Raw genomic sequence first — 14,185 nt, 5'->3', positions numbered from 1 at the left:
GGTGGGGGTTAGGTGGTGCATGAGCTGCAGCTTTGAAAACGTCAGTGGCACCCACAGTAGGCAAAACACTGCCTGTGGCGGCACCTGAATCCTTTTAAATATCTGGCCCTGCGTTCCCGTGGGCGCATGTCACTGTTGAAAGTGGGTTTTAAGCCCTTAGTTTATTTAGGTGTTTTTTTTTAAATTTTACTGGGCAGTCATGTAATTGGTGCACCATAATGAAAATGCCTGGTGAGATCCCAAAATGTGGGTGAGGGTAGGAAAGCCTTAAAACTCTCCATGAGAAAGCAGGGCCCATCTTACCCTAAGGCATAGCCTGCTGATGCCTTCATTAAGCCTGCCTCAAGAGAGGAAATTTTGCAGAAAAAGTAAATGGCTGTTCTTCTAACCTCAACTGTATTGAGAGAGGTAAACTTCAAAGGCAAACAGCTTGTGCTGGCAACAAGTAGTTTCGTTTCTGTGTTGAAACATGACTTGCTCTCTGTACGTGGAACAGATGGTGGCTTGACTTTCAATAGGTGTTGTAAAAGGCTTTGAAGATGCCACATGCTAGGGAAGTGCTGAATACGGTTTGTCACAGTCCCAGGAATGGCATTATAGCCCCACTTGGTTGTGGCTAGAATTGGTTACAGGCTGGTGGCCATTCTGTGCCCTGTAACGCAAATTATTTGCTGGCCTCCGTCCAGTCCCATCACAACAAAATAAAAAAGCCCCTCCCCCCCAAACAAAACACCATCATAAGAATGAATATTCAACGACTTTCTTGTTGGCAGTCTCAGCAAATAAACCAGGGGTCGGCAACCTTTGGCACGCGGCTTGCCAGGGTAAGCCCCCTGGCGGGCTGGGCCAGTTTGTTTACCTGCCATGTCCACAGGTTTGGCCGATCACAGCTCCCACTGGCTGCGGTTCACTGCTCCTGGCCAATGGGGGCCGCCGGAAGCAGTGCGGGCTGAAGGATGTGCTGGCTGTGGCTTCCCATGGCCCGCCATTGGCCAGGAGCCATGTGCCAAAGGTTGCCGACCCCTGAAATAAACCAAGGATTAATGAAACCTTATAGACTTAGTGCGCTCCTCTCCCTCTCCTCAGTTGTGATCCAGGCATGCCAAGGATAAGCCCAGAGCGTGTAGCTTGTTTGCTGGCACTAACTGCTGCACCCTAATGATTACAATGCTGAGGAGGGCGGGGCAGGGGAACATCTTTATGCCTTGTCACAATATAACTCACATTAAAGTCAGTGGAAACGTGGAGTGGGCTGATAATGTTAATGGCCAATACAGCACTCCCCTGCGCTTTGTTACATTCACTTAAACTAAGTCAATATATTTATAGAGACGCAACCCTTCAGCCATGTTCCTGCATGCTACAGCTGCTGAGCACTTGAAAACATCCACTGCTTATCAATGGTAACACATGTACAACATTGGCAGATAAGGAATGTCTTAGTATTATTAAACAGGCTTGACATTGCCAAACAGCCAAGGAAAAACAGCCAAGGTAAAAACCAGAGTTATTTGTATAAAGATGGAGAATTACAGAAAAGTGCATTTTAAACGATTCCATGTTTGAGGGTATTAAGGTACTTTGTGCCTCAGGCAACAACATATGCAAGTTGTATTTCGAAGCTGCTCCAAAAAATGCATATGGGGTCAGGCAGGTATCTTTAGAGAAAAAAATATACTTACTAAGGCTGAATGAGTCACAGTGAGTAATTTATTTTCACTTTTTTTGTTCTTTGCTCAGGAATTGTTCTCAAAAAGATTGTGACAATCTCAAATGTGTGTGTGTTACTCAATCCCATTCTGCCAGTTTCTTCAACAACTCATTCTTGGGTGCCACTCAGCTAATTGTAATGATTTACAGTGCAGACCGTGTAAGTTAAGTGCGTTGGTCAGGCAGTGTTGGTTCTTTATCCTAACTGGATGACTGCTTGTAATTAAGCACCACTTGAGACTTGACTGTGCAAATATTCCTGTCACAGTGGTTCTCAAACTTTTGTACTGGTGACCCCATTCACACAGCAAGCCTCTGATTGCGGACCCCCCCCCCCATAAATTAAAAACACTTTTTTATATATTTACCACAATTATAAATGGTAGAGGCAAAGCAGGGTTTGGGGTAGAGGCTGATCACTTGTGACTCTCCCCACCCCTCCTGCCCCATGAGCCTGACCCTCAATTTGAGAACCCCTGTCCTAGCAGTAGAAGTTGAGTGTTTGAACCATTTCAGGAAGTGAACAGAAAATATATAAAATGCTAAATTCAAATTTGCTTTCCATTGCAAAGGAAAATTCACAAATAATTTTTCCATCATTCTTCCAGCTCTAGAAAAGACTCATGATGCAGTAGGTGAACATGCTACAACTTCCTTGCCTGTTAAAATAGAATGGTTAGAGGCTCTCCTGCAACTGAAAAATGATGCAGTTACCCCATTCTAAAGAATTAATGAAAGAGTTCATGCTTCCTCTTACTGCTCTCATCCTTAATTGCTGGGTGAATTAGAATGCTCAGGCATGTGACGGTTGATAGGGTTGGTCTAGGGGCAAAAGGATTATTATGCCTGATGTATGCACATAGAAATTGTGCTCCGTTTCCTGCAAACAGTAGTTCTGGGAGCATTTTTTGCTTGGTGTCTTATTTCTATTGGCTCTTTCTTTAGCAGCTAGCAAGAGTGACACTACTTTTGTGGTGGGGAAGTCTGGCTTAGGCTGATATTCCTTTGCGGGGGGGGGGGGGGGGGGGAGGAAGCCTCTAGATTGGCTTTTTTTTATTATAGTTCTCCATAATGTGATAAAACAAATTACTAGAACCTCATTCAATGAGCCAAGTTCTTCCACCATGCCGGTCTTATGTGTTTATTCAAAATAGACATTTAAAGGAATCATCTTAATGCGTCTTCAGTTCTTTTCCTCTGGCCTACTTGGAGGCTGAAAGGAGCATGTTACTGAAGTGCACTACGTGCCTAATGTATAATGAAGCCGTCTTAAACTCACAAAAGCATCCTGGCTGGGCCATCTGGTGCTCTGAGATACCAGACCTGTGTCTATCTGCAGGGGACATGCCTATGTCATGGGATTGGTCTGCGTTATGTTAGTTCTTTGATGTAGTGAAGCATTTCCAGCATTCCTTGGGAACACTGTATTTTATCAGTAACTGCAATGGGGCCAGGCTTTCCCTCCCTCTATTTTGATGGTAGAGTCCATGGTACATACTAGTCTTTCTTCCTAGTCAAATTCCTCGTGGGAGGCAATAATGTACCTGTGTTATAAGGAGGATTTCACAGCAGACCTGTACAAATGTTCAGCACGTCATGGCAGTGTAACATGGATTATAGTAAGCCAAGGTATAACAATAAAACAAAATATCCCATGCGCTGCCTCAGCCTGTAACCCAAAGTGCTTCATAGGGTAACCAACAAAGTTAAAATATAAAATAGTTCCTGGGATGGGGTGGGGTGTGTGGAGAGAGAGAGGTGCAGGCAAAAGGAAGGCAAGAATAGAGAGGTGTTGAGTATGTAATTGACTTCAGTTCTTTCCCTGCCTGTGGTATAGTAGATGAAGAGGCTAAAACTGTAATTTTTTAAGCTAACGTCATTACTTTATTAAGGTCAGAGTCAAGGGTGTGCACTGCCAAGTCGTGTTTCAGTTCTTTGTGTCATGCCCTGAGGCTGATAAAGTTGTTGAACTGAATTGGTGTGGCTGAGTTGTGAGAGTAGAGGCCTAATGCTTGAAGGTCACTATTGGTTGTGAATGTTGCGTTAACTAATTGTGGTGAGGAAACACACACACGTCTCTAAGTTGGCAATGGTTTTTATGGGGCCTATGTGTAACATCTGGTGAAAGCAGCTAAGTCTTATGGACTCAAGCGCTTTCTCTTAATCAGAATAGTGCTATAAACTCATGGCTACTAGTTCTATTCAGAACATCATTTTAGGGATGTAAATAGCATTGGTGTTGGCAGACGTTTAGCTTTCATCCTCACTGCTGCTCAGGATTGTATTGTGTATTTGGATTTGTATTGTAGCGATAGGACTATATTTTAGTGGGTTATGGGCAATATCCCACCATCAATCCATGCATGGAGCTCTTGGTGAAATCCATGGGAGTTTTGCGTGAAGACTGATGAGAGGCTGTGGCATTTAACAATCACACCTTCAGTTCACAAACAGCTGAGGCTTTGGCTTGAATTTGTTTGCCTCTGTGTCTAAAGCAGACAAGATAAGAGAGCTGCACTCCTTCAATATGGAATATATGCACTTTTAGTGCCTCTGTTTCTGAACAGACACATTTCACATGCCACACAGAGTTAATGTTAGTTGAGGGAGAATCAAATTCTTCCGCTCCACATACTCTGCAACGTACGCCTGATCTTACATTCCATACATAGGAAGAAAGCCCAGTGAATGGGCATTTTGGCTATATGTATGCAGGCTTTGTTAATCTGGAGATGAGCATAATGTATGGGGTTGGATACTCCCCTGCTTGTTTGAGTGACAACGTCATCAGTATAAAAAAGGCCCTTTTTGAAATGAGTCCAGTGTGGCTATAGCTGATACTGCAGGAGAGAGAGGGTTTCTTCCAGCAACTGAGCCAGGCTGTAGCTGCTGAACTTTCCAGGCTAAATAAAATGCGTGAAATTGTGCATCTTCAGATTGGCCAATGTGGAAACCAAATCGGAGCTAAGGTGAGAATTGTTTTCACTAACCATCATTTGTGGCAAATGACTTCGGCCCATATGGGCAGTACAGGAGTGATTAAATACGGACTGATGTGGGGTATCATGGAGTTCTGTTCATAGGCGGCTTGAGAAGCATGAGAAGTGAAGGTGTAGGTTTTAATGTAATAGCGATGGGCTTCTTCGGGCAAATGCAAGGGCTGAGCATAAAACATCTGCAATAGTTATGTGACGATTTGGTTGTGAAGATTATCAGCATTCAAGGGAACTCAATCCTGCCAATAAACATTTATACCAGTCTTGCAAAGTTCCCATGCAGATGTACTAGTTTAGACAAATAATGTATTACTCATACATGCAATATGCTGCTGATCGTAATAATTTATTTTAAAAGGTGTTTTACTTGACCATAAAAAAAAAAAATTACTTGACCTGGATAAACGTGTGAGTAGAATTTTCCCAGGTTGACAGAAAGCGGAGTTAAGGTTCCAGTCTAAAACTCCTGTTACAAAAGACAAATAAATGTATATTTATATTTACATAACTCAAAAACAACTGCATCATGTACCACAGAGTTCAGATCAAAAGCAATTAAAAAAATCATTAGATAAACTGTTTAAACTAGTTTTGAGATTATACATGTGTACATAGAGATACATAATCTGGAAATAGCTTCATAAAGATTGCTGTTAAAGCACATTATAGGGTATAAGATGGCTAATTTTTCAATAACCGTTGAGTCTCATATCCTGCACATAAAATGCTGTACATTATTTACCCCTCTAATTAAATACAAGCATTAGTGCAGATGCAGCAGTGATAGAGGGCATCAAAAGTAGACAGAATAGGCAGGAAACATCTCTTTGCAGCAATCTAGATGAGGATGATATTAATTAAGAGGTTGCAATGTATCTTGGTTTTACTGCCAAGGGGCTTTATGTGATTTTGTTATCACTTAGTGTTAGGGTTCTTGCCATTGCTTGTGACTGTAACTTATTTTATTTGTATGTCAAGAAAGAAATATTATTTCAGCATAAACCTATATCATAAGCTGTGATGGAAATGATTACATATTGTGTGCACAGGCGATGGGAGAAATACTGTTTGTGTTGCATGACTTTTGCAGGAGTTTTTCGGTTTAGTAGGAGTCTATCAAAATGATGTGGGACAATGCAGAAAAATGAGCTCTTTAGGAGATGGACAAAACAGAAAGCCTGGGCCTGGATTTCTCGCCCATCCAAAATGCCCACTGACTATGCAATGCAGGACTAGCCCGAGAAGAAATATTTCTGAATGAAAACGTCAATGTGGCTTTTTAAAGGTGTATACACTTTACTCTCTCTCACACACACACACACATACATGCTCAGAAACTTTGCTCTGCAAACTGTTGGTCTCTAGTAATGTTGGTGCAAAATGCTCATACTACATAAGCGTGAACATCTAGAGGTGTTATAGTTGTAAATTTAAGATGAAGTTGTGTGCTAAAGGCAAGAGACCTTTAAAATTAAAAAAGCCTGCTCATGTCAGAGGGAGTGGCTGCATTAACACTGCTGTAATGAGCTGCTTAGATAAGAGACTCCAGGGCTGGAGCTATGAATGGCGGTCTCGATAGGAGTTTTACTAATTTTGGTTTTTGATGAGCTGTTCCTGTATGCTCTGAGCATGTTGCCTTCAAGTCTGCCTCTTACAAGAAAGCCGTGTTTATTTTAAATGGTTATGGGCCAGAACTCCCGATCCAAACACTCTCAAATGTGCATCATTAAACCTGCATTACTAAAATTAAATATGCATCATTAGGAAAAGTGAAATGGCTCAGAATGTAAACTCAAGCTTGAACTCTTGAATACATTTTCTGCCTCTGCAGCCCCAGAATCTGTGACAATTTCTATGCCAGACTCCTTATTCTACTCGTCTGCATCTTCAGAAAAAACCCAAACCCAACTGCAGACCTAATGCACATGCATAGTTACTTGGACTGTGTGTGCAACTGCTTGTGGAAATGATCACTTATGTAGCTAACTGGTCCCATCCGCCTGGCATTGTAACGTATGCAAGCTACAACTAATGAATGGGTGACAGTGTTCTGGCTGTAATGTGTAAACCTGTCTGAGTCAGTTAGAATGCCTCCATACTCACTTCAGTGGTGGTAAATCCTCAAAAGACCCTTACTGCGTATGAGCATACAGGCTGGGCCTGGTGCTACTTCCCTCAAAATCAATGGGAGTCTTGCAATTGACTATAATGCCCTTCTTTATCCAGCTTGCGCAGTTGATGCCTAGAACTGTAAACACATCTGTTGATTTTTTGTGTGGCACTTATTGGTTTTGCTATTAATGTCTCTGATGCATTTCATACTAGGCTGCTTGTATTATGTAAGATGCTTTCCCCCTTGTGGCAGTGTTTATAGGTAAACAGTGGGATGAAGTGCTTACTTGGCTGTACTTAGTCCTGTTTCCTTTTTCAGTTCTGGGAAGTGATAAGTGATGAACATGGAATTGATGTCACTGGGAACTACCATGGTGATTCACCACTGCAGCTCGAGAGAATTAATGTGTACTTCAATGAAGCTCATTGTAAGTGCTCAGGGTCTTTAATGGGTTGGCTGAGCTTTACAAAGTCAACATGGGAGTTAAAATAAAAAACACTGTGAGTGCGTGGGATTTTCAAAGTCAGTGTTTTAGGAGCACAAGTCCCATTGCTTCCAGTTGGAATTGTTCTCCTAAGTCACTTTGGTGCTTTAGAAAATACCACCCTGTATCTTCTCTCTCTTCCTGTCATGTAGTCTTAACTTGTTCTTACAAATCAAAACTCCCACTGAAATCAACAAAAGTTTTCCCTGTAAGCACTGCAGGAGTGGGCCCAATGTTGATTGACCAATGAGCGTTTTTCCAGGTTGTGACAATCTGTAATTATTGAAGGGACTATCAGCTCAATAGCATGGATTGCACTTTGCTCTGTTGTAGAATGTAGAATTTTTGTAGAATGTGCTGACTGAAATGGCTAAACTGAGAAGATGTGATGTGATGGGGGTAAGATTTTGCCTGGCTACCTGTCCACTTATACTTACTTTTCTTTTGCCACAGCCAAGAAGTTTGTGCCCCGTTCTATCTTGGTGGACCTGGAACCTGGAACCATGGACAGTGTACGATCCAGCAAAATAGGCCCACTCTTTCGACCCGACAATTTTATTCATGGTATGTGCAATATGCTGTTAATAATATAAATAAGACATTATGGGGATACTGTGAAGGTTGACAGACCCAGAATCCCAAACAAAGGGTTTCCCTAAAATATATCGGTTTTGTTTGTTTGCTTGTTTTTAAAAGCATCCCTACATAAAGCAAAAAAGTATTCACTCAACACAGAAGTGCTACAATAGTATTAGAGGGAGACAGATTATAGCCACACATTTTTTTTTTTAAGTTTGTGTCTGGGATAGTAATAAGAACTTAAAGTGTTAAAACTGAATTTTTTAAATCTGATTCACTCTTCACTATTAATTCTGATTTACTGTATGCATTTAATTCAATTAAAACAAATGAGTCAATTTCACTTTTCAGCCTTCTTCAGCTAGCGCAATACTGCAATGATTGGGTTCCCCAAAATGCCTGGGAATGTTAAAACACAAAAAACAAACAAACAAAATACAGAGCACTTTGCGCTGGAATTTAAAACAAAATATTTCATGAAATCATTTTTATTGTACCTTCACATACAAATGCCAGTAGGTCTTTAAAATCCCAGCTGCCAAGCTAAGCAAAACACCCTATTCAAAACAAGTTTTTCAATATCTTGGCAGAATTTGTCTTTCTAATGTCAAAAAGTCAAATAATTAGAAAATAGTGTGCAAAATGCTGCAATTAACACCTAAAATTACAAAGATTGGAAGAGATAAGTGGATACAAATTTCTGTTTTTCTCGGTTAACTTTTTGCATTTGACACCACTTTGTATATAGTCAGTGTCCATATTTCCTCTGCTGTGTGTAGGTTCCTCTTCTCACAGCAACATGGAAGAGAAAACCTTTTTTCTTTTTTAAATTATAAAGTATGCCAATAAAGCCATAGTCAAAATATAAAATTCTGGGGAATAAGTAACATTCTTAATGTTTTTAGTCACGGACAGTTAGGGTACTACAATTAAGGAACGGTTTAGAGGGTTATTGAAAATCAAGATAACAGTTTTACCCTGGAACTGTTCCGGGTTCACAAAAGGGATGAGCCATAGATATTTTGTATCTGAAAAAGTTTTATAATTCCCAGTTGTTTTTTGTCTCTATTTGAAATGCAGCAACTTGTTCTAGTGCTACTGGAAACTTTGAGTGTGTAAGCAACATGTAATAAAGAATTGTGGTTACTATTGAAAATGGTAGTAATTTTGTATGAATTTAGCAACTAACATCAGAACTGTGTTAAAATAGCAAAATAAGGAAATTCCATTTCTTCATAACAATTTTGAAGGAAACAAATCAGTTTGTTGACTCTTTCCTGAACTGAATGTGAAAGATAGGTGTGCAATTGCATATTTTGAGTTTTCCAACCCGAGTTTTCCCAGATTCAGCAAATGCACATCATTCCCATTAGCTAAGGAGTAATTAGACACTGGCCTCTTTAGAACATCTTTTTTTGTATTTGTGGGCAGTTATGATGTCTCTCCACTATGTCATTTGTCCTATGGCTTTTCTACATCTGTCAGTATTTGGCAGCATTCTTATTAATGTGTTTTTACATTTGGCCTGATAAATTGGTGGATGGTTTTCTGTAATTATGTTCACAGGTAATTCAGGTGCTGGCAACAACTGGGCTAAAGGCCATTACACAGAAGGAGCTGAGCTGATTGACAGTGTAATGGATGTGGTCAGGAATGAGTGTGAGAGCTGTGATTGTCTGCAGGGGTTTCAGCTCATCCACTCACTTGGAGGAGGCACAGGATCTGGTATGGGCACACTTCTTATCAACAAAATCCGAGAAGAATACCCTGATAGGATTATGAATACATTCAGCATAGTGCCTTCACCCAAAGTATCAGACACAGTTGTAGAACCATATAATGCCATACTGTCCATCCACCAGCTGATAGAGAACACAGATGAAACCTTTTGTATTGACAATGAAGCTCTGTACGACATATGCTTTAGAACCCTAAAGCTCCCCAGCCCTACCTACGGTGACCTCAACCATCTGGTGTCCCTGACCATGAGTGGCGTCACCACCTCATTCCGTTTTCCTGGTCAACTCAATGCAGATCTGAGGAAGCTGGCTGTGAACATGGTGCCTTTCCCTCGCCTGCACTTCTTTATGCCTGGCTTTGCTCCCCTGACAGCTCGAGGTAGTCAGCAATACAGAGCCCTCTCGGTCCCAGAGCTTACCCAACAAATGTTTGATGCACGGAACATGATGGCAGCCTGTGACCCTCGTCATGGACGCTATTTGACTGTGGCATGCATCTTCAGAGGCCAGATGTCTACCAGAGAAGTGGATGAACAGTTGCTGGCTATCCAGACCAAAAATAGTGCCTACTTTGTGGAGTGGATTCCTAACAATGTGAAAGTGGCTGTGTGTGACATACCCCCACGAGGGCTGAAGATGGCAGCTACCTTCATAGGCAACAACACAGCCATCCAAGAGCTCTTTGTTAGAGTTTCTGAACAGTTCTCAGCTATGTTCAGACGGAAAGCATTTCTTCACTGGTATACTGGAGAAGGGATGGATGAGATGGAGTTTTCTGAAGCAGAAGGCAACACCAATGACTTGGTGTCTGAGTACCAGCAGTATCAGGATGCCACAGTAGAGGTAGATGAATATGAAGAGGTAGAAGTGGAAGTTAGCCAAGAACAAGATACACTTGAAAAAGGTTTTTAATATCAGACCACTATCGAAGAACACTCTATTAAAAAAAAAAAAAAAAAAAAAAAAAAAGCAGTAATACTCATCTACATATATGAAGGGAGAACTCTTAAAAGTATCTACTTTTTTCTATATTAAACCAAAGCATATCTCATGTGTATGAGTATGAAATATAGTGACACTGAAATTAACACCCATGGTGCCTTTTCCTCATAAACAATGGCTAGTACAGCAAACCCCACAAAAATAACAACCATGAGAGCAAGTTGTACTATGTCAGCCATCTTTACCATTCTAAAAGCTAGTAAATTGTGTAGTCCGAGTCTGAATGTAACAGTGTGTTGTGTGCGACAAAAGTCATGACAATGAGTGCTCGTGTAATATGTTTCAAACTGTCATAACATTTATTTATTCTCAGGTAAATGCAGATATAGGCTTTACATTTGGGAATCTGTGATTTTTAGAAGCATACATGTGTATTTATCTATTAGGATATAACAGTATGTACCTATTTTGTTCTGCACTCCAATCAAGTTGAATCAGTATTTGTTAAGGAGTGTAGAAAAAAGTTTTAAGGTACCTTCTAAAACATTTCTTAACAGACTGAAAGAGTATTACCCAATAGCATCACTTTCTTTTTGTTTTATATTATGGAAGATTTTTTGTATTCACAATGTTTTTATATTAAATATTTAGAGTGATGTGTATTAGCTCATAGTTTTGTGAACTTTAGCTAGAAGTTTATTTTGGTGCCCTCCTGCTCCCTTTATATAGGGTATTTATAACTTTCCCTCTTATTGTTTCACACAATGAACTAAATAGAATGGTTTGCAGCTAGTTTGAGATGTAACCCCAATGTCACAATTCAGTTTACAAAATTTAGGAAAGTTAAAAAACAACAGTGCATCTCACTCGGACACATCCTGTTGCTAGCCATTGCGGTGATGTTATCCATTCAACACTATTTATAATATAGCAGCTATTACTGTGGTGTTTTGATGTTTCCTGAATCATTCCCTCACTTTAAATGAATATGTAACACTTTCCTCAAATAATTTCTAATAACTTTACAAAACTTTTTTGAAAATGTTTCCTTGTCTATCAAATGTGCTTCATTAAAAGTTAAATCTTATACAAAATAAATGTTTATGCTCCAGACAAATCTGAGCTTTTTTAAGTTATGCGTTATTTAAAATAAAAAGCAAAGACAAATTTGTTAGGTCATTTCTTTCCCATCCTTTCACCTCTAACTTTGCCACTTGCTTGGAGACGAAATAATTAACCTTTTCTAGGGTAGAACCTTAAAAGATGAATGCAAGTCCAATTAATATGCAATTCCACTTAACACACAGACACTTAAAAATGTTATAGCCACCGGATATTAGAATCAATTATAGAATCATAGTTCAGTTGTGTGTATTCTGAAAGTATTTTAAAAAATGTGATTTCATCTATCTTTTTATGGTCTGTACCAACACAACTGACTACATTCTCTTCCAGGGAGAGGTGAATGGCAAAGTGACTTAAATAAGTCTTGCTGTGCAAATGGGATATGACTACACATGTAGATTACTCAGTCCCCACTACGATGCTAGAGTAGGGTAAGCCCCATCATGAATGGATAAAAGAGACATTTATTTTTCTCAGCCTAAACCACAACTTGGTTACTACTTATCTGGGAAATAAACCAAGTGAGACAGTTATCTGTGGAAGAGCCAAGTCTGACCTTTTTATACGAGTCTCTTGCTTCAAATGCAGACAACATGGTCCACAGCATTCCCTCTGTCAGAAAAGGGTCATTAAAAACAAAAGGTGAGATTTTCAAAATTAGCCTGGTTTAGGGGCACAAATCCCAGTGACTTTGGAAGAACCACAACTTTAACCCAGTTTGTTTAGTACATTGAACACAGTGTGCCTTGTCTACATTAGGCTTTTCAAACATGTGAGCTAGCACATACTAGCAAACATCACGCATTTACATCCTAATCTAAAAAAGGTTTTAGGCTGTTTGGAAAATCTCAGCCAAAGAGTCTCTCTCTGAGCACTAAACTTTATCATTCATATTCACTCCCAACTCAGAAACCCAATCTGTAGCATTACTCTTTTGAACCACAGCTTAGGTTAGACTGAAAGCCTTAAAGGAACAGGTTCTCTTGCAGTAGTTCATTTGTGCAATGACCTGCTCTGTCACATCTAGAGCTCTACTCTTTGGCCTTTCTTTCTGAGAAATGGAACTTGAACTTCGTCTAGATAACTGTATTACAAGCCAAGCAGCACTCTGAAGTTTATACGTGCCTTTAAGGTAACTTTTTCCTTCTGCAAAAAATTCAAATACAAGGAGCCAAGAACATTAAAAACTTGTTTGAGATTTACTGTTCAGATCAAAATGCTTGACACTTCAATTGCATTAGTCTGGTCATACCAGTGAACACACCCAGTGAACCAGCTATTCTGTATAACTGAACTTGGACAATGTTACATAGCTCACATTCTGTTGCTGAATGATTAACTTTGAAAGGACTCCTGTAGCAAACAGATAAGTAACAAGTTAAGAGTATGAAACCCTCAATGACACTGTGAATTCCTTTTAAAGATGCTGCTGTTTCATGAAAAGTAATTTTGCTACTCAGTGACAATACTGCATATGCTATTTCCATTTTCCTATCATTATATGTGAACAGGAATAGCTGAATGAAGTCAGAATCTTAGATGGATTGTATCTACTTCATCTGAATTAAGATAGGTTAGCAAAGTTGTGGGCCATACAGTCCGCAGAGCCACATTCTAGCTGTGAGACTCCTTTGCTGCTTGCTATTTCTCCTGTACCCCTATACCTCTCTATTTTTGGTGAACACGTTTGAGTTATCCTATCCTTTGACCTACAGTAATGACAGTTGTAACAGTTTGTTAACTTACAAGAAATGACCCATAGAATTGGTTGTGGTGTATAGCCCAACTTCCTGTTATTCTGCCCACACAATGTGTGAGTGCGGACAAATGTTTAAGTATTAAAGATAGGACCAGGGCATCAGATGCTATTACATTTATTTATTTATATATATTGTAGTAGGGATCGGAAGAACAAGTGGATGTGCAGCCCACACCTGAAGCTGAAACTTCACTGCCACCCCCTCCATTGCAGAGCACAGCAGCTGATATGAGGCATAAGATCATGGAGAAACTAGCTACAGTCAATCCTCGAGACCGATTACCAAGGCTCATGTCGGAAGATAGCACCAATAATCAGTAGTATGTTTAGAAGATGCCGATATAGAGCCTCTACATCCCTACCACACCATAACTCATAAACCATGAACTGGTCATATTGCTACGTCTCTGTACATCTGAGATGCTGTTACACGATCAAGAGAACAACAGTAATGTAACCCCCCTGGAAAATGAGGATTGCGAGGATCAAGATCAAGGCGACCCGCGAGAGAAGTCCGTCAGCTGTGGACAAACTACAGAGGGTGGTTGTTTAGAGACTTAAAGGATAAGACTCGGCTACTGAAGAAACAATACCAAGGGCCTGACCCCATCCCGAAGCCCTAGAGACATGCTAAAACAAAGGCTCACAGCATGCTTACCAGGCTTAAGGACATTACACTCAGGATGATAGCAGAGGCCAAAAATAGTAAATGCCTGTTCTTCAAAGACCATCCGAAGG

The 14,185-nt window shown here is 40.1% G+C and overlaps 1 protein-coding gene across 1 annotated transcript; it reads left to right on the top strand.

Annotated features, from left to right (window-relative positions):
• The first annotated feature begins 4,298 nt into the window (after positions 1-4,298).
• On the top strand, positions 4,299-11,730 carry TUBB1 (tubulin beta 1 class VI). Its single transcript, XM_032782610.2, has 4 exons — positions 4,299-4,679; positions 7,138-7,246; positions 7,757-7,867; positions 9,449-11,730. The coding sequence occupies exons 1-4, from the start codon at positions 4,623-4,625 to the stop codon at positions 10,531-10,533; spliced, it is 1,362 nt and encodes a 453-aa protein (XP_032638501.1). The 5' UTR covers positions 4,299-4,622; the 3' UTR covers positions 10,534-11,730.
• Positions 11,731-14,185: the final 2,455 nt, after the last annotated feature.

This window comes from Chelonoidis abingdonii, chromosome 14 (assembly GCF_003597395.2).
Source record: "Chelonoidis abingdonii isolate Lonesome George chromosome 14, CheloAbing_2.0, whole genome shotgun sequence".
Lineage (NCBI taxonomy): Eukaryota > Metazoa > Chordata > Testudines > Testudinidae > Chelonoidis > Chelonoidis abingdonii.
Note: the sequence above shows the minus strand (reverse complement) of the source record. Positions and strands in the feature narration are given on the sequence as shown.

Excerpts from the sequence above, each read along its gene's own strand:
- TUBB1 (XM_032782610.2), top strand. The coding sequence starts at position 4,623 with ATGCGTGAAATTGTGCATCTTCAGATTGGCCAATGTGGAAACCAAATC. Across the intron at positions 7,247-7,756 it reads GTACTTCAATGAAGCTCATT|CCAAGAAGTTTGTGCCCCGT; the intron begins GTAAGTGCTCAG and ends CTTTTGCCACAG. Across the intron at positions 7,868-9,448 it reads ACCCGACAATTTTATTCATG|GTAATTCAGGTGCTGGCAAC; the intron begins GTATGTGCAATA and ends TTATGTTCACAG.